This window comes from Chionomys nivalis, chromosome 7 (genome assembly GCF_950005125.1).
Source record: "Chionomys nivalis chromosome 7, mChiNiv1.1, whole genome shotgun sequence".
Taxonomy (NCBI): Eukaryota; Metazoa; Chordata; class Mammalia; order Rodentia; family Cricetidae; genus Chionomys; species Chionomys nivalis.
The window spans coordinates 28,571,247-28,590,755 of NC_080092.1; the positions used below are offsets into that span (position 1 = coordinate 28,571,247).

Genomic DNA, 19,509 nt, shown 5'->3' on the forward strand with positions numbered 1-19,509 from the left:
CAAATATCAATCTGGAGTAGTCTCTCCCCTCCATTCAGCGTGTCACAGGTTGCAGCAGTGAGGTGGTGCTAGCTACTCTACGACAAGTACTGTATTCTGTTGTGTTAATCCTTTTGTTATTACGAAATGTCCTTGACTGTCTCTAGTGACTTTTCTTATATTAAAATATGCTTTAACATAGCCTTTCCCAGTCTTCTGAGATCATTGTTTGGTTTATCTTTGCCCTGCTTTATATCCTCCCCTCTCCCATTACTCGCAGTCTACTTTATGTTAAAGTATTTCTCCATTAGACAATCTAGAATTTAACCTTATTTCCACCACTGATTGGAGTTTTTAATTCAATAACACTTGGCTGCCATGCTCTTTTATTTTTCCAAGGTATTTTAAATTGTCTTTTTAGTGTGACAAATTAAATTCTTTGCTTTCTTTAAGCTAAGCACTTTTTTTTTTGAGAAGATGCAGTATTTTTTAAAATCTGGCTTTGTTTAGTATAGTTTGGTCTTTTTGAGACAGAATCTCATATTGTAGCCAGCACTGGCTTGAATTGACATAGCACTCACGCTAGCCTCAGACTTCTGACAGCCAACTCTACTGCCTCAATCTCCTAAGCAGATTTTAGAGGTTCGGTTGTCTGTGTGTGATGTGTTCTTCCATGATTAGTATTTAGCAGATCTGACAAAAGAGGGTTAGGAAGAGTTAGTTCATCTTTGATTGTCTTGGACATAGGCTCATCTACTTCAAGACAGAGCTGTCGCATTTAGTCAAAATGTCTAGGGATGCAGTAAATGTTATCATTTCACATTTACTTGGTGATAGTTAATGAAAACCAAGCACAATCCTACTTAAGAGACACAAAGGAAAAAAAAAAACCAGAATGAGCCCTTAATGTAAGTAGTATTACTATTTTATTAGACCGTGGCAGTTCTTACTCATTTCCTCTTTAGTAAGCATTTATTGAACGATTACTCAACAGTTGGCATTGGGGAGTCAATAATGAACGAGACAGAAGCAGTTCTTCCCCGAAGGAGGTAACAATCAACTGGAAGAGGCCACAGAATAATCAAACAAAGCACTTCAAAGGATGCGATCGGGTATGAGTGCATAAAAGACATTCGAATGGATGCTGAGTCATTGTTTTCTCTGAAGTATGGGTCAGCTATTTGAGAAATAAGCAGGAGTTTCAGAGACATAAAAGCTTGACATGCCGAAAAACATCTCATGGTGAAAAAGAACGGCGGCCCGGATGGGGGGAGGCAATGTGGTTGAATCACACAAAATCTACATAGAGGAATTGTAGGTAGAACCCAAGTCACTACCAGATTTATCAGGCTCTGCCAAGAATTTCGGATTTTTATCTCATAGCCAGTGGATGCAGCAGAAGATTTGGGGGAAATGTGACAGGTTAGACTTGTATTTTCAGTACTACTGGCAGTTGGGGAGTAGTGGGACAAAGGATGTAGAGCAAGATGATAGGAATACCGCAACATCCGTGAAGGATGAGGAAGGTCGGACAAGGATACTGGCCGGTAGAACCTCAAAAAGTGGAGGAATTTGGGTTGCCTTTTGGAAGTAAGATGACTGAAAATTCAACCAGCGAAATGGTCACCAAGTCAAGCATCTGTGTCAATAAGAACTATTAATGAGGTTGGTGACAGGTTGCAAGATGTCCCCACTATCCCTCTGACACGGGCCCCAGCTGGCAAGAAAAGGCCCAGGCCTGCGTCCTTGGAGGTCATTTGTTGCGGCGTGGAACCACAGGGTTTCCTGGGCAACGCCATTGTCACGCTCAGGGCGGGGGTGGGGGTGGGTAACCAAGGACAAGGTTGAAGAGAATCCGGAAGAGAGGGCGAGTGAAGAGGCGGGAAAAATGGGAAACACGAGCTTCGGCCCGGGCTACGGGGGATGATTCCACGGTTCTCGCACAAGGCGATAGTGGAGGGTGGGAGGAGCCGAGGAGCGTGCGTGTGATTGGCTGCCCGGGAGCACCAGGCCGCTCATGATTGGGCGAGAAGAGCTGGAGGCCCGAGTCTGTGGAGCGCGTAGGGTTCTGGGTAGCCAAGGCCTTGGAAGGATCTTAACCGAAAGGGGGAGGGGGAGGCCGCCAACAAACGGCTGAGCTCACAATCCCGGCCGCGACCAAGCCGGCCGCCCCCTCCCCCATGGAGAGAGCCAGACCGGAGCCGCCGCCGCAGCCGCGCCAACCGCCGCGGCCCACCCCACCGCGCCCGTTGCGCCCCGCTCCGCCCGCGCAGCAGCCCGTCGAGGCCGCCACCTTCCGGGCCGCGGCCGCCGAGCGCCCGGAGTCGCCGCCGGCCCAAGCCACGGCCGCCATCGCCGCAGTGGCCTCATCGTGCGGGGACGTCTCGGCAGCCGGTGCGCAGGCTGGGACGCGTCGTCTGCTGCAAGTGAAGCCGGAGCAGGTGCTGCTGCTGCCGCCGCCCGGGCCGCTGTTACCGCAGGTTCCTGACGAGGGTGCGGCCGCCGCTGCTGCCGCCGTCGCGTCGTCCGCGCAGGCGCGCCTGCTGCAGCTGAGACCGGAGCTGCTGCTGTTGCCGCCGCCGTCGGCGGCCGACGGAGGCCCTTGCAGGCCGGAGCTGCGCTCCATGCAGCCCCGGACGCTGCTCGTCAAGGCCGAGAAACAGGAGCTGGGGGCAGGCTTGGACCTGTCGGTAGGATCTCGGAGGACCACCGAGGCCGGCCCCAGAGCCTCCAGGGCCGCCAAGTTGGATGGCACCGGGAAGGCCCTCGACGGCCGCCGAGGGGAGGAGAAGAAAGCCAAGTTGGAGGTGGAGGAGACCTCGAGGGATGCGCTGAAAGGCGGCGAAGGCAGGAGCTTGCTTGTCGGAGAAGGAGTCATCAAGACCGAGGAGCCAGACAGACTCAGGGACGATTGCAGGCTGGGCTCGGAAGCCGCGTCCAATGGCCTGGTCCACGGCAGCAAGGATGCTCTCCTGGCCCAGCCGCCCAGTGCCTTCGGGCCGCATCAGCAAGACCTACGGTTCCCTTTGACTCTCCACGCGGTCCCTCCTGGGGCCCGTATCCAATTTCAGGGGCCTCCGCCTTCTGAGCTAATACGCTTGTCCAAGGTTCCCCTGACACCAGTGCCTATTAAAATGCAGTCCTTACTGGAGCCTTCTGTAAAAATTGAAACCAAAGATGTCCCCCTCACCGTGCTTCCCTCAGACGCAGGTATTAGAAGGCGAGGGAATCTGGACTTCACATTGATGTCTATGTTGCCCACAGCAGAGATACTAGCCGTTTAGAAGCTGGAGGTCGAAAAATAGAATCATGGTACTCATTTTCAGCCTGCAAAGGAGTTGTTTCTGATGTATTTGTCCATATACTGGTTAAAAAAAAAATAGACTTACATGTGAAAGATATCCACAAACTTTTTTTTTAAAAAAATCAATTTTAAGTGTTAGTAAACAGATTTAGATAACAGACACACCAGAATGCCTTGTTAGAAAATACAGATCCCCTAGCGTATACATTTCAAATTTCCTGATGTAGCTTCATAGGTTTATGTGTATCAAGAAATAGAACAAAACCAAAGCTTTGGGAGAAATGATAATTGTTTATACTGATTATAGAGGTTACTTTAAAAGCGAACAATAACTTTTCTTGGAGAAAATATATCTAGCATTGTATTCTAAAAGCTAAGGCTTTCTAGAAACATTAATAAATACTCAATAAATTAAATTGTTTTTAAAAGAAGTAATATAGTCACTGAAGACAGGGTTTCTCTGTGTAACAGTCCTGGTGGGAACTCACTCTGTAGGCGGCATCGAACTCTCAGAGATCACCTGCCTCTGCTTTCCAAGTGCTAGTATTAAAGGCATGTGCCACCTCGGCCTGACCCTAGATAGTACTTTTATGAACTGCATAGGGATAAAATTTAGTGAAATATAGTACTTTCATGAACTGCATGGGGATATAAATTTAGTGAGTTTCCTTTTTAGGAATTTTTAGCTGGTACTGTGACTCTCAGGATCACTTGCATTATTTTTCTTCCAGGGTATGAGACTAGTTGTAATGATTCACCATGGCAGGAATTTCTCCTTCATAGTGAAAAACTGTTAGCATAAATATTGTTTGCTTTGAAGGATGCTACAGCCATTTTTGGAAATGACTTCCTTTAAATACTTACATAACTAACATCAGTGTGCATAGTTATGAATGAGTTATCGTTCCTGCCCCCTAATGATAGACTAATTTTAGTGGGACATAAACTACATGTTAATTACTGCTAGAGGTGTTAATGAAGCTCAAAGAAATAAGTCACCATCCATGTGTCTCTAATGGTACTGAACAGTATCTTCAACAATATTAAACTCTAGGAGTCACGCTAAGCTACAGTTAAGAATGCTGAGTTTAGGGACTATACAGAAGTTTGGAATATTGGCAACATTTTGACTGTATTTTAGTGTATGTTTTCATGTACTGATATGTAAGTATAGATGAAGGTACACTTGAACTTAAAATCGTGTATGTGGCACGTTAACGTAGTCTCTTCATTTTTGTCATATAGGAATACCTGATACTCCCTTCAGTAAGGACAGAAATGGCCATGTGAAGCGACCTATGAATGCATTTATGGTTTGGGCAAGAATCCACCGGCCAGCACTAGCCAAAGCTAACCCAGCCGCCAACAATGCAGAAATCAGTGTCCAGCTCGGGTTAGAGTGGAACAAACTTAGTGAAGAACAAAAGAAACCCTATTATGATGAAGCACAAAAGATTAAAGAAAAGCACAGAGAGGAATTTCCTGGTAATCAATGAAATGAACAAAGGCTCTTTCCATTTCTTTTAAATTTATTTAGGTAAAGATTAAGTTAGGTTGAGATTTCCTAATCTATGTGTGAGAAAGAAAATAGTGACTAGCATTATAATAATGATTGAATTTAATACTAAACATACATTTTCTTAAGTGCAACACAGTTGTGAAATATCACATATTTACCAGCTAATACAAATCAGGAGACATGCTTTTACTGTGACTTTGATTAAATACATATATGTACATACAAACATACATACACAGCTATAGCTATAAAAGTAGCACTAAATCTCCATGGTTCAGTTTTGTAGTATACTCGACATATTAAATAATGGCTAAAAGATAATTAAGATGCAGGAATTAATATCCTGTTCCATTTTAATGTTAAGTGTTTTTTTGATTGGTAGATTTATTCATATCATGACACATTTTGAATAAGTGATTTGTCCTCCTCAGTAAGAGCATTACGATAAAGGTTGGGAACTATGCATTCTTAATATTTATTTATTTATTATGTATACAATATTCTGTCTGTATGTATGCCTTCAGGCCAGAAGAGGGCACCAGACCCCATTACAGATGGTTGCGAGCCACCATGTGGTTCCTGGGAATTGAACTCAGGACCTCTAGGAAGAGCAGACAATGCTCTTAACCTCTGAGCCATCTCTCCAGCTCCTGGAACTATGCATTCTTTGTGGCTTATATAGCTGTGCATAATGGGAAAAGAATCTTTTTCTGAAATACAAGCAGAAATATTTTAGGAGACAAGATTCTGAGGTATCATCTGGATGGAACCAGTGCTTTGTCTATAGGACAGCATCACACTGCTGACTTTGAAGGAAGTTAAGTGTTTGTGATTTTATTAATTGCCATGTTTCAGAGAGAGACTTCCTAAACCAGGCGTAAAAATAGTGACTGGTTATTTGTGATCATTGCATTACTGAGATTTGTACTTTATAGAATAAAGAAAGAGGAGAAGAGGAGAGAAATAATGTCTTATGGGGTATTTTTCTTTAGTAAAGGAAAGGGTTCAAACTCAATGACTTCTGTATAGATTCTACCACAGAGTCACTCCGTGTCTCTGAATATAAGGCATTTTGACTTTCCTCTCTATTATTGATTATAAAACTAACAAAATTAGAAGCTTTGTGGATATTGAGACTTGTTCCAGAAATAGCCTCATGGAAATGGAAAATATACATTTAGATAACCCATTTTTTAAAAAAACTTTCAAGTGTTCTATATTTTTAATATAAAAAGGCCAGACTCTGTATATTCCTATTAAAATGTCTCTATCTTTTTCTTTAGGTTGGGTTTATCAGCCTCGTCCAGGGAAGCGAAAACGCTTCCCTCTAAGTGTTTCCAATGTATTTTCTGGTACCACACAGAATATTATCTCTACAAATCCTACAACAATTTATCCTTATCGCTCACCTACCTACTCTGTGGTAATTCCCGGCCTTCAGAACACCATCACTCATCCAGTTGGTGAGTTGGTCCTGTTGTAGATTGTTTGTAAATACCTCAGAATTTTACCTCTTAAGTTGAAATTTAGTTTCCATTAAACCTAGAATTTAGAACAATAGTAAAGGAATAAAATTAAGAAGAGAGAAAATGAAAACATTAAATGAGAGAAGGAGCAATAGCAGATCATTGTGGACAACTCTCAGTTTTTAATTACGTCAGGATGAGCCCCTGGGTTAGTCAGAGAATGGAGGAAATGACTCATCAGTTAATAGGGAATAGGGATCATTTCACACGCAGAATAAAGTAATGCTTTGCTGATGAGCTGTGAGGCATCCTGTCATGGATCTTAGGAAGGATACTAATCTATTGAAGACCATTCTTTGCTGTTCCAGAAAAGCAAGGGAAGCTATCCATTTTCCCTAAATACTTGTTTGATTCCCTAAATACATGTTCCTCACAGTCTGGTCTTAACCACCATGTACTGCAGTGGCTTGTTCCCCCAGAACTTTTATAACCAACTCTTTTTTTTTTTTGGTTTTTCGAGACAGGGTTTCTCTGTGGTTTTGGAGCCTGTCCTGGAACTAGCTCTTGTAGACCAGGCTGGTCTTGAACTCACAGAGATCCGCCTGCCTCTGCCTCCCAAGTGCTGGGATTAAAGGCGTGCGCCACCACCGCCCGGCTTATAACCAACTCTTAAGAAAACTGCAATCCACTCACTAGTGCAGTGGCTTATCTTAAAGCTGCTTTTGCCAATTTCTGTCTGCCTGGGTTCTCCTAGTGATAAAGCTGGCCCTATGATAATGATAACCTATGGGTTTAGAGATGGGTCGATCTTGGAAACTGACTTGTTAATACTATGCATTTTCAGTTTTTTTTAATTAAAGATTTTTATTTTATGTACACGAGTGTTTTGTTTTCATATGTTAAGTATACACACACTGTGTGTGTTTGTGTGCTTGTGCCTGGTGCTGGCGGCAATAAAAAGATGTTAGATCCCCTGGGCCTGGAATTGTACTTTGCCGTTTGGTATTGGGAATTGGTTCAAAGTTGTCATTTGGGCACTGGGAACTGAACCTGGGTCCTGTGCAAGAGCAGCAAGTACTCTTAACTGCTGGGCTGTCTCTCCAGCCCCATTTTCAGCCTTTTAAACTGTGTCATTTTAGCCATTGGAAGTAACAAAAACTGCACTCAAGGTTTATCTGTTATGCGAAAGATGTGGAAAGTTTGTCTGTTGCCTCGATTTTACAATATAGTCAGGCACTCTTAGTGTTGTCTGTAATACTGTATTTCAAGCTAGGCTTCACCACTGTATCTTTATATTGGTTTTGCATTGTTAGGTATTTTTTTTTTATTTTAGTACATGTTGCTTTTTGTCATCCCTCCCCTCAAGACTTTACTTGCATCTGTTTTGTTCTTTTTTTTTTTTTTTTTTTTTTTGAAACAGGGTTTCTCTGTAGCTTTGGAGCCTGTCTTGGAACTAGCTCTTGTAGACCAGGCTGGCCTTGAACTCACAGAGGTCTGCCCGACTCTGCCTCCCGAGTGCTGGGATTAAAGGTGTGTGCCACCACTGTCTGGCTTGTTTTGCCCATTTTTATCTCACATTTCCCAGAAACAGATTTATCAGTGCTCTTATCTGAAGCAGTTAAGCTTTTATACTTTTACACCTCTGTACAGAGATATGGATGGAAGAAGACTGAATCTTTTTTCTGATATTGGGAGAATTTGTGCATCACAATTTTGTTATTTAAATATGGTAAACAGGGTTACAGGAAGCAGTTCAGAAACAGCACAATAGTAAACAAAACAAATGAGTCTTTGTTGAGTACTTCAAAAAGTTGTATACAATGCTATATATTTCTTGTGAGGGCCAGAGTTTAAAGATTGATTACCTGACCGGGCGGTGGTGGCACACGTCTTTAATCCCAGCATTCAGGAGGCAGAGGCAGGCGGATCTCTGAGTTCGAGGCCAGCCTGGTCTACAGAGGGAGTTCCAGGACAGGAACCAAAGCTACAGAGAAACCCTGTCTCGAAAAACCAAAAAAAAAAAAAAAAAAAAAAAAAAAGATTCATTATGAGAATTGTTTTTAGATAAGTCACATTCATACTGAGATTTGTCTACTGCAATGCTGTCCAACTGTGCAGCTTTGATACATGTTTAATTATTCCCATCACCTTGGTACTGTATTACTTAGAGGTGATAGTATAACTAGGCTGTTTGGAAATTTAAGACTCTAAAATTATTAAAGTTAGTTAATAGACTATACATAAAGTCCTTTAAAGGACCATAGTTATTGGCCAGTCTTAGTAGTGCACACCTTTAGTCCCAGCACTCGGGAGGATTCCTATGAGTTCAAGATCCATCTGGTCTACAAATTAAGTACCAAGACAGCCAGGCCTAAAAGTTGTTTTTGTTTTGTTTCTGTGTCTTATAAGATATCCTTAGGGGGAAAAAGGTTTCTTTTTGCTCATAGTTCCAGGTTGTAATTCATTTCAGGGAAGTAAAGGCAGCAAGGATTTAAAACTGCTAGTCATGCCAGGCAGTGGTGTTGGATACTAATCACAGTACTTGGGCAGGTGGATCTCTGTGAGTTCAAGGCCAAACTGGTCTACAGAGTGAGTTCCAGGACAGCCAGGACTGTTACACAGAGAAACTCTCTCTCAAAAAACCAAAACCAAACCAAAAAACCCTCAAATAACCAACTAGTCACATCATATCCACCATCAAGATGAAAGAGACTAAATGAATGTATGCTGTTTGATGTCTGTCTGTCTTTCTTGCAGTCAGTTCAGTTTTTATACTCTTAAGAAGACCTGCCTAGGGAATGGTACCACCAACAGTGAGCTGCATCTCCCCAACTGCCTAATTTTTATTTGCACCACTTAGAACACATAGCCTTATTTTTTTCACACAAGATTTTGATAGGTTTCTCTTAATTTGACCAGTTAATAGCTTTATGATTTAGGAGTATGTTTTTTTTTCTCTGCTTTTAACATCATCACATAAACAACCACTTTTCTGTGAATGTTTTACTTCAGTTATCCTTTTCAGTCTTCTTCTTCCCTAAACCAACATTTGTGATGCAAAAAAGTGAATAAAACCTCATTATTTAATTAGGGATTTACAAATGCATTACTCAATATTTCATACCAAAGTCATGGATTTTCTAGTAGTCTTTCCTTTTATTTGATGCTCAGTCAAGCTTGCTTCATGTTCCTGTGTAGTCTACCAAGCCTGTTTGTTCTAACAAACAACCATTTGCATTGCACCACACTTTTCTGGAATACTTTATCTCATTAAGATGTCAGGTATACTTGAAAATGGTAAGTGTACTCAGGACTTCCTATTCCCGTGACTTGTTCTATCTCCACTATCTCTGAGTGAATTCAATGCTATAGTTGCAAGCCTGCCTGTCTGACCCCTCTACCGTCTACTATTTATCAGGCAACTGTTTGAGTCATTAGAGCTCTGATCTTTTTCTCAATCTTTCATATCACTGACTTATTAAAGGTTATACACTTTTAACCTCCTTATCAACAGGAACATTGACATTTAAAGATATTGTGTTTCTGCGTAATTTGTAAGAAAATATAGTAGTTGATTCATGTTACTTACTTTTTATTTATTATTAAATGAATGCATTATTATCATTCCAGGTCTCATTTCCATCTCTTCTTGGACATATTTAGGTAGAAAGAGAATTGGAAAAGACATGTCCCCCTTTCAATGACTGAAATCTGACCAATAGTTCTAGAGCGTTCTTGTAACTTACTTTTTCTGATATCTAAGTGCTTATGCTAGGTATGGGAAAAAGAACTCAACTTTTTGAAGTAGATGGTCAGGTTAATTTCTTGAGTATGGTAATAATTCAAGAAATAAAAAATTGAGAGATTTTACAAGTTTTTTTGGCCATGTGATTGCAAAGTGCTTTAAGTCTTCCAGCAGAACAGCATAGGCATACTGTCAACTTAGGTTGAATTGTTTTCCCTTCAATCAAATATTAAGTCTTTCTTTAAGTGTTTGCATGGGAGTGTATGTATCTGTATGAGTGTATGTGCACTTGTATGTGTGTATGGATGTGTGCCTTTGCATGCCTGTGTACAGAGGCCAGAAGAGGCTGTTGCATCCTTGAAACTAGAGTTACAGGTGCCTGTGGAACCCTGAGCTTATTATGAGAATGTTGGGATATGAACTCTGGTCTTCATTGTAAAGCAGGTGCTCTTAATCACGAAGCCATCTCTCCAATCCCTCTTAACTATTTCTAAAGGCAGGTTCGTGGCTAGATCCTGGTAATGCAAATGTGAATAAAAGAACATGGCATGATGATGCATGTCTGTGATCTAGCACTCAGGAGGCAGAGGCAGGAGGATTGGGAGCCTGAGGCCAGTCTGGGCTAAAAAGATGAGGACAGCTTCATTTATACCCTTTTGCACTTCGTTGGGTTAGGAACCATATTGAAATGGATGGGTGGGACTCTTTGTTCCTGCCTTGAGGTTTAGAAGGGCATTACCTTTCACTACTGAGAGAAGAAAAAGAGGGAGGTCTTAACCTGGATAAAGTTGAAAGGTCTGCATTTTGGACCTCTGAAAGACATTTCTGTTTTGTTTTGTTTTGTTTTGTTTTGATAGGGTTTCTCTGTAGTTTTGGAGCCTGTCCTGGAACTAGCTCTTGTAGACTAGGCGGGCCTCAAACTCACAAAGATCTGCCTGCCTCTGCCTCCCGAGTGCTGGGATTAAAGGCGTGTGCCACCACCGCCTGGCCTGAGAGACATTTCTAACTGCAGCATCCGTGCTTGGACTGTGATCTTGTTAACAGACACCTAGCTGAATTGGAATACAAAGGATATGACTATCTTCCGAAGGCTTCTGTTTGTATTTTGTCATGAAAACTTAGTTCGGTTTAGTCTATGTGTGTTATTTGGATAATAGCATCTCAGACAGCAGTACTGTCTTTTTAGGAGTGGAAAGATAAATCACATGATTGTTTTACTTACCTTTAAGAATTCTACCCTTGCCAATCATGTTCTGCCAGTATTCTTTCCGAGTCTGTTACAAATGGCTAACCTATGATAAATTGTATTTCTTTTGGAGATTTCCAGCTATAGTCACTTTGAATGCAGTAAAGTGAAACAGTTTTGATTGTTTAATTTTTTTTAACTAAAATGTGTCATAGTTTTTAATGTACAGAAGTATGCAAAATGAAAGGAAAATTGTCCGCGCCCACCCTGGCAGGAATCTGTAAAGGGTACCTGGGCGTGAGGTTAAAGCAAATGGCAGATTGAGAGAATGGAGATGGAAAACAGGCTAGACTGGGAGGACTGTAGGTGAATGTCCACCAGCCCCGAGTTTATTTCTCGGCCAGCATATATAATAGTTACAGGCAGGGCAGCACAAAGAGCAGTACCATCAGCTAACCGTCTTCCTACACTGTCCTTTGGAGGAAGCTCAAGTAGATGCATAATCTCTTACAAGAATTCAGCTAGCAGCAAGCAGCCACTAATCACTTAAAGAGGAGTCCCTCTGGCTGGCACACACCAGCCCAAATCTTAATACACTAATGTGCTATTTCATCAGGGCAAAACTGCTCTTCTTTGGGCGAATACAAACGTTTCTCAAAGCTCTTAAGGTTGCAGGCAGAGCAGGCAAGCTTGAACTCCAATGACTTATAAGTTAGAATGGACTCCAGATGGAGACTGAGTCACACATAGGCTCCCACAAAAAAATGATCACAGGGTTACTCTGAAACTTCTACTTATATGAAAATAAATATATTTCAGACTGATCAAAACCTAAAAGCTATGAAGTGAACATGTGGATTTTCCTACTACCCATGTATCTTGTCCCCTACTCCTAGATTATTCCTTAATGATAATTGTTGCTAGTAGTCTTATATCAACATTTTAATGTATACAATCTTCTAAATTATCAATAGTAATTCTGTTCATTTATTTACCTATCCAAGCTGAGGACTTTCCTATTTTGTGCTAGGCAGAAGCTGAGCTTGGGGATGTAGTAGTAAACAAAACAGAAGGTCTCTCTTCTTAGGACACTCAGAGGCCAGTTGGGGAAGAGAAAAATGTTAATTCACAAGAAAGTACAGTGACTTCTGCATTGTCAGAATACTGTAAATAAAGAGGAGAGTGGTTTGGTATGACACCACTACTAGGTGAAGGTAATAGTGAGCCTCCTTCCATGTTCCAGTTCACAGTGTGGTGGATACCGGTAGCGATCTTATTAATGGTTAACTTATGCTATTTTTATTTCTGAAGGTGAAGCCCCACCTGCTATCCAGCTGCCCACACCTGCAGTCCAGCGCCCAAGCCCCATCACACTTTTCCAGCCCAGCGTCTCCAGCACTGGCCCGGTGGCCGGTCCGCCTCCAAGTCTGACGCCCCGCCCATCACTCCCTCCTCAGCGCTTCACTGGGTCTCCGCAAACAGACGTTCATAGGCTTCCTTCGGGAACCAGTCGCTCTGTGAAGAGACCCACTCCAGTGTCTCTGGAGAGCACCAGCAGGATTCCAGCTGGTGCAAGTACTGCCCATGCCAGATTTGCAACCTCACCTATCCAGCCTCCCAAGGAATATGCCAGCGTTTCCACGTGTCCCCGAAGCACTCCAATTGCCCCAGCTACTCCCATTCCACACTCACACGTCTATCAGCCCCCACCCCTTGGTCATCCAGCCACACTTTTTGGGACACCACCACGATTCTCGTTTCATCACCCTTACTTCCTACCTGGACCTCATTACTTCCCATCAAGGTAAAAACAATTTTCTACCTCTTCCCTAAAAATACTACTAGTGAAATATCTCCCCCCACCCATCTTGGTTTTTCAAGACAAGGATTTCTTTATGTACCCCTGGCTATCCTGGAACTTTCTCTGTAGATCAGACTGGCCTTGAACTCAGAGATCCACCTGCCTCTGCCTCCTGAGTGCTGGCATTAAAATCATGCACCGCCGCTTGGCATGAAGCATTTCTTCTTTTCTGGAAAAACCTGACTTCCTCAGTCAGGCTTCTCTTTAACTTTGGAGGTTGAGTGAGAACCAAGCAGTCCACATAAAGGGGTGAAGGGGGCCACATAAGGACCCGGGAGCTAGAGCTAGAGAGAATGCATTGCCATCCATTGGGGCAGCTGTTTCTCCACTCCAGCCAGCTCTTTCCATAGAAAATATGGTTTCAATATTGTCAAATGTGGTTTTATAGGATGATTCCTTTATTGGAGCTGCGTTTCACAGACACAAATTGTGTGGTATCTTGTTAAAACATGGACACTGTTAACATCTCAGGTACAAGAATAACCTTAGCATGCTTGCAAGTCTGCATTTCTTCTAAGTGATGCTAGTTCTGTTTGCTTAAGGACAACATTTTGAATGATAAGGATGGAAAAGGGAAGGTTTTCAAGTCAAGAGAGATGGAATGGCTAGTTAAAAGTTACACTTCCCCTCTGCCTATTTTCAAACCAGAGAATTACCCATGTTAATTACCTGTAATGAAATTTGTTTTCATAGGGAAATATCTTGGGAAAGCAAATTGAAACTTCACTTTGCAAATACCCTCTACTGCTCTGTTGCTGTTAAGTATACAGGCACACTTAATGTTGTGATTGGAATATTAAAATGTTTGATACCAATCTTTTATTGTTCTATAGATGAACTAATAGGAAGTTAGGCTTTCTTACCATGAATAGGTTTATAGGATTTGTCTATGAATATACAAATTCTTTGATACTTTATTTTTTTAATTATTTATTTATTTATTTATTATGTATACAATATTCTGTCTACATGTATGGCTGCAGGCCAGAAGAGGGCACCAGACCTCATTACAGATGGCTGTGAGCCACCATGTGGTTGCTGGAAATTGAACTCAGGACCTTTGAAAGAGTAGTGAATGCCCTTAACTGCTGAGCCATCTCTCCAGCCCCTCTTTGATACTTTATTTTTTTTTTTGATACTTTAAAAGAACATTTTATAAGAAGACTTATGAAAACAAGCACTTAGAATATTGAGTTATATCTCTAATTAGCAATAGTAAATGAAGTTGGTAAATACTAATATTGTACTTCTTAAACTTGAATTTGATTGGATTTAGGAATGCCAAATCAATATATTGAATGTAAATATCAAGATAATATGCTTTTTTTCAAAAAGGAAAGTGAGATTTATAATTTCATACTTAAAATCCTTTGTAATTGTTTTCTGACTTTTGTCCCTATATATCTGATGATAGGTTTTCTCAGGGAATGAGTTAGCTTAATTATGCTTTCTTAAGTAGAAAAATCTAGTATTGGTAAATGACAAAATTAACTGATTTTCTTTTAGTTTTGTCTCTGAATTGATATTGGAATTTTATAAAGAGTACTTACTCCTAATTGCTTCAATAGAATGATTCTAATGGGTATTTGAAATCGAAATACACAAATTTTGTGTTTATTATATTTTACATATTTTAACAAAAGTTATATTTTAGGCATTTTAATGGAGTGTTTTGTAAAACAAAGGGACTCATAGATGTGCTCCTACCTCTGAGATAATGCCTCCCTGCCTTTGAGTATTCGCCATTTCATTTTTTATTTGAAACTTTCCTTTTTTCAGGCAGCATCCACGGCTCTTGTTAGTTTTCTTCTCTATCTCTCCTTTTTTCCCCTGCTTGTAGCATATTTTTAAAGATTTATTTTTTTATGTGTATATATGTGTTTGCCATGTGTGTGGAGACCAGGAGAGAATGTTGGATCCCTCGGAACTGAAATTACAGGTGGTTGTGAGCTGCCTGATGTGGGTGCTGAGAACTAAAATTTCTGTTCCTCTGGAAGAGCAGAGTGTGCTCTCTGCTGAGCCATCTCTTTAACACACTGTAGCGTATTTTTATCTTCATACTCAAGAGATGTGTATGGAACCTTCATTCTGTTCTTCATTAAATGTTGCAATGAAAAATATTAAAATATGAAAGACAAATGGCGACTTAATACCCTCAAATAAAGAGAAAACATAGTCAGATATATACATATAGTAGAGAAGGCAGTCCAGAGAATTCCTGATTTATAGAAACATGGCAATCTAGTTGTTAAGTTTTAGACACAAAGAACAGGTTAAAATTCTTTTGAATAAGTATTTGGTTATAGACTTATTTAAGAATTTTATTGAGGCTGTGGGGGGAGGGGTTGGAACATGCCTTTAATCCCAGCATTCGGGAAGCAAAGGCAGGTGGATCTCTATGAGTTCCAGTCCAGCCTGGTCTACAAAAGGGAGTTTCAGGACAGCTAGGGCTACACAGAGGAAACCCTATCTCAAAAAAAAAAACAAAAAAGAATTTGATTGAAATTCTGGACTCTTTGTAATCACACCTATATAATATATATGTATATAGATACATATATATGCATACTTTGAACTTTTGTGGAGGAAGGATGTTTCCAGTCCCCACATATGGATGGATCTAGTTATCTTGGAATACCTTATGCTGTAGCTACCTATAAACATTGAATTTCAGTAGCAATTTAAGATGAGTGAACCCATCAGAAAGAGAATAAGAGAGTAAGTCTATATTTTGTAATGGCCAACAAGCTGAAGACTATCCTGGAGATGGTGTTCAGACTCAGAAATAGCTTCAGTGGCTATGAAGCCAGATTTAAATGCCTACGTGAGGAGATATCCAGTCTTGGCATTATGTATGGTCTCAAACTAAAATCTCTCATAGTAAAAAATAGAGAAAACTTTCATAACCAAGTCAGGTGAAGTATAAAGAGAAATATGTTTTTGCCTGGAGTTTTGTGTGATTGGTGAAGTGCATTCATTGCACACTGACTTAGAATCTAAAATCACCCAGTCCACTTTTTGAAGACATTTTAAAGTTGATAAATTCCTTTTTTGATTGTAGGTTACCTGGGGAACTATTTTAGAGGAACACTTCTGCTGCCCAGGCCAGCTGGGGAACTGTTTTAGAGGAACACTTCTGCTGCCCAGGCCAGCTGAAACTTGCAAGGGGACAGAGAAGTGGTTAGAACATGAGAAAAGGAATCATTAAGAATATGAGCTTGGGGACTGGAAAGATGGCTCAGAGGTTGAGAGCACAGACTGCTCTTCAGTGGACCCAGGTTCAATTCTCAGGTTCAACACCCACGTGGAGGTGGAACCATTTTTAACTTCAGTTCTAAAGGATCTGTTGTCTTCTAGGCTGCTTGGGCACTACAGGCATGTGATTCACAGGCATACATATCTACAGTCTCACATACACATGAAAATATTTTTTAAAAGAATTTAAGCTTGGTGCTGGAAAGATGGTTGTCAGTAAAGAATGAAGACCTGTGTGTGCAAGTGTGTCTGCACACATACACACACACACACAGACACACACCACATATATATAAAGAGGTGGGGGGTTACAATCTTGTAATTCTAGTTCTGGGGAGGCAGAGACAGGTAGATGCCTGGGACTCACTGACCAGTCAGCCTAGCCTACTTCACAAATCCCAGGTCACAGTGAGAGACCCTGCCTCAGTAATTAAGGTGGCTAGCTGCTGAGGAGTGACAGTCAAGGCTGATATTTCACCTTCGCATACAAATGCTTTGTGTCTGCTAATATGTAGGTGTACATACATACACACACACACAGAGAGAGAGAGAGAGAGAGAGGGAGAGAGAGAGAGAGAGAGAGAGGAAAAAGGTCTATAGAACTTACAAATAGGATTAGCATCCCAAGAATTTGAGATAATTGAAAATTAGGAAGAAACTAAATATATGTATTTTAAATTATTAATGAAGACTTGCATTTCAACTGAATATGGTAATAAGAACTGAATTTAAGTTTTAGGTGAAACAGTAAAGCTATATAAAACACATGTATTGCAAGATATTGGACCTCAGGTAATGAGCAATGGTCTGTGAGAAGCAGAAATCTAGAGGAGAACAGGGGGAGCTGCAACAATATATTACCTAAATACACAGTTTTTAACAAAACTCAAAAGCAAGAAATTGCAATTCATTCAAAAGTAAAACAAAGTTGAGTGTGGTCGCACATGCCTGTGATCCTTGTAATCAGGAGGCTCAAGCAGGAAGATCATAAGTTCAAGGCCAGCCTGGGTTTCATAGCAAATATTAAGCCAGCCTGAGCTGCCTCAAAGTGAATGAATTAATTACCAAATGGATGAAAATAAAAGAAAGGAAAACCAGTAGAAACTTTATTCCAGAATTGAGATTGACAAAGACCACAAAATTATTACTAATATTTTTAATTACTAAAGAAAATTATGTTTAAAAGATATATTATGGATATATTATAATCTTTTTTAACAATTTATTTTTATGTCCATTGGTTTATGTTTGTGTGTATATCTGTGTGAAGGTGTCAGATCTCAAGCAAAGCTGTAGTTAAAGTCAGTTGTGAATGGCCATGTGGGTACTGGGAATTGAATATGGATCTTTTGAAAGAGCAGCCAGTGCTCAACCACTGAGCCATCTCAATAGCTCCTATATTTCTTTGATCAAACTGAAAATATTGATGATGGCATAGAATTTTTTAAAAAAAGAACAAATAGAAATTCTGAAGTTGAACTAATATGAGTAACCAAAATGAAAAATTCATCAGGGTTCCTCAAACATAGAATTCAACTGGCAGAGGAAAATGTCAGCAAACTTGAAACTAGACTGATGATATTACATTATCAGAAGACCAGAAAGGGGTTAAAACAGAAGGAAGAAGAAATTAATCTGAACCACTTGAGAGTCGAGATTTATCATTAAACACAGCAATGTATATGAAATTGAAGTAAAGGAAGAAGGTGGGAACATGGGAATAGTGAGCAAAAAGGTCGGGGAGACTTCTCAGTGGGTAAAAGCTGCCCTTCCCTGCCCTGTGCCCCGCAAGCCTGACTTCAGTCTCTGTAACCCTGACCCGATGGTCGAGGGAGAGGACTGACTACTGGAAGTTGTCCTCTGACTGCCAATCACACATTCAGCAGTAGACACAACACACAGTAATGGTAATAAATAAAACCTAAAGGCTATGCAAGAAGTGGTTGTAAACTTCCTAATTATGTTGAAAACTATATTCCAGAAGCTCAGTGAATTTTGAGTAGGATAAATGCAGAAAGAGTCACAACCAGACACATCACAGTAAAATGCTGAAAGAGAAAGTGAGGACATTTTGAAGTAGTCAGACAAGTAGCCATACTATGACTGACCTCTGGGGGGTGGGGTCCAGCCTCCAGTCAGCAGCCCAGGGTAAGCAAAAAAATCCACCACACTCAACTTAGGAAAACTTCTTATCTGAGAGCTAGGCCTTTTCTATCTGAGGGGGAAAGAAGGAAACACACGCTTTATGATGGTAATTTTCTCTTTTACTTCATCTTAAAAATGTTCTCTGAGAATCTGTCTCCACACAGCTTCATTCTTTACATACAGCTCCATACCTCTCCATACATACACACTCCTCTCTCCTACATGGCCATACATCTCTACACAGAGCTACATCTATTTTCCCATGACTACACATCTTTCCTTTAGATACATTTTTCTTCTACATCTCTTTTCTATATACAGCTTCATCTTTCTTGCCTCCACACAAGTCACACATCGCCACACAGCCCCAGCTATACGTCTTATTTACATAGCTCTCACCATACAGCACTGTACACACTGTACACGGTTCCCAGGCACAGGTCCTCTATGTAGCAGCAGCTCTTTCACACAGCTCCCTCCCACTCTCACACACACTTCTACAACATTCACTTACTCTTTACTCACTCTTGCTCATTAACTCTCTCACACTTCGTCTCCCAAGCCTTCTCTCTGCCCATTCAGCTATAGTCCTCAGCCAGCACACACACATACTCTCTGCATAGCTCTTACATAGCTCTCCACAGCCACCTCTCTCCACACTGCCACTGCTCCTCTCACTGCCAATTACATGTTACCTTTCAGGGCCCAACCCATTCTCATAACACAAGGTAAATCATAGTTTCACCTGGGGCAAGCGGCCTGCTTTGAGTTTGTTCTGGAGTCTAAAATTAGCTGTCTGTGTAACAGGCTGTCTTTGTCCTGAGAATTCTTTTATGTCAGTCTGAGTTATGAAAAATATCCTAGAAATTTTCTCCTCATAAGAATTATACAGACTAAGCAGAAATCATCTTCTTGACCATCCACAGCTATATTAGGTGCTCCAAAATAGAATATCTACATGAAATAAACACACAAGCAGTGGGAAAACACCCAAAGCTGTCATTAGGGGAGGAATGCAGTTCTTAGGGAAGAAATGAAGTGGCACATTA

At 40.9% G+C, this 19,509-nt stretch overlaps 1 protein-coding gene across 2 annotated transcripts in view; it reads left to right on the forward strand.

Moving 5' to 3' along the window:
- The first annotated feature begins 2,159 nt into the window (after positions 1 to 2,159).
- The window catches only part of Sox30 (SRY-box transcription factor 30), a 33,285-nt gene continuing 15,935 nt past the window's right edge, over positions 2,160 to 19,509 (forward strand). Inside the window, exons 1-4 of one of the 2 annotated variants that reach the window (XM_057776483.1) lie at positions 2,160 to 3,189; positions 4,529 to 4,768; positions 6,086 to 6,265; positions 12,511 to 13,003. In XM_057776483.1, the coding sequence (XP_057632466.1) occupies positions 2,160 to 3,189; positions 4,529 to 4,768; positions 6,086 to 6,265; positions 12,511 to 13,003 (1,943 nt within the window). The remainder of the gene's footprint in view (positions 3,190 to 4,528; positions 4,769 to 6,085; positions 6,266 to 12,510; positions 13,004 to 19,509) is intronic. The other variant, XM_057776484.1, reaches the window with a different exon arrangement.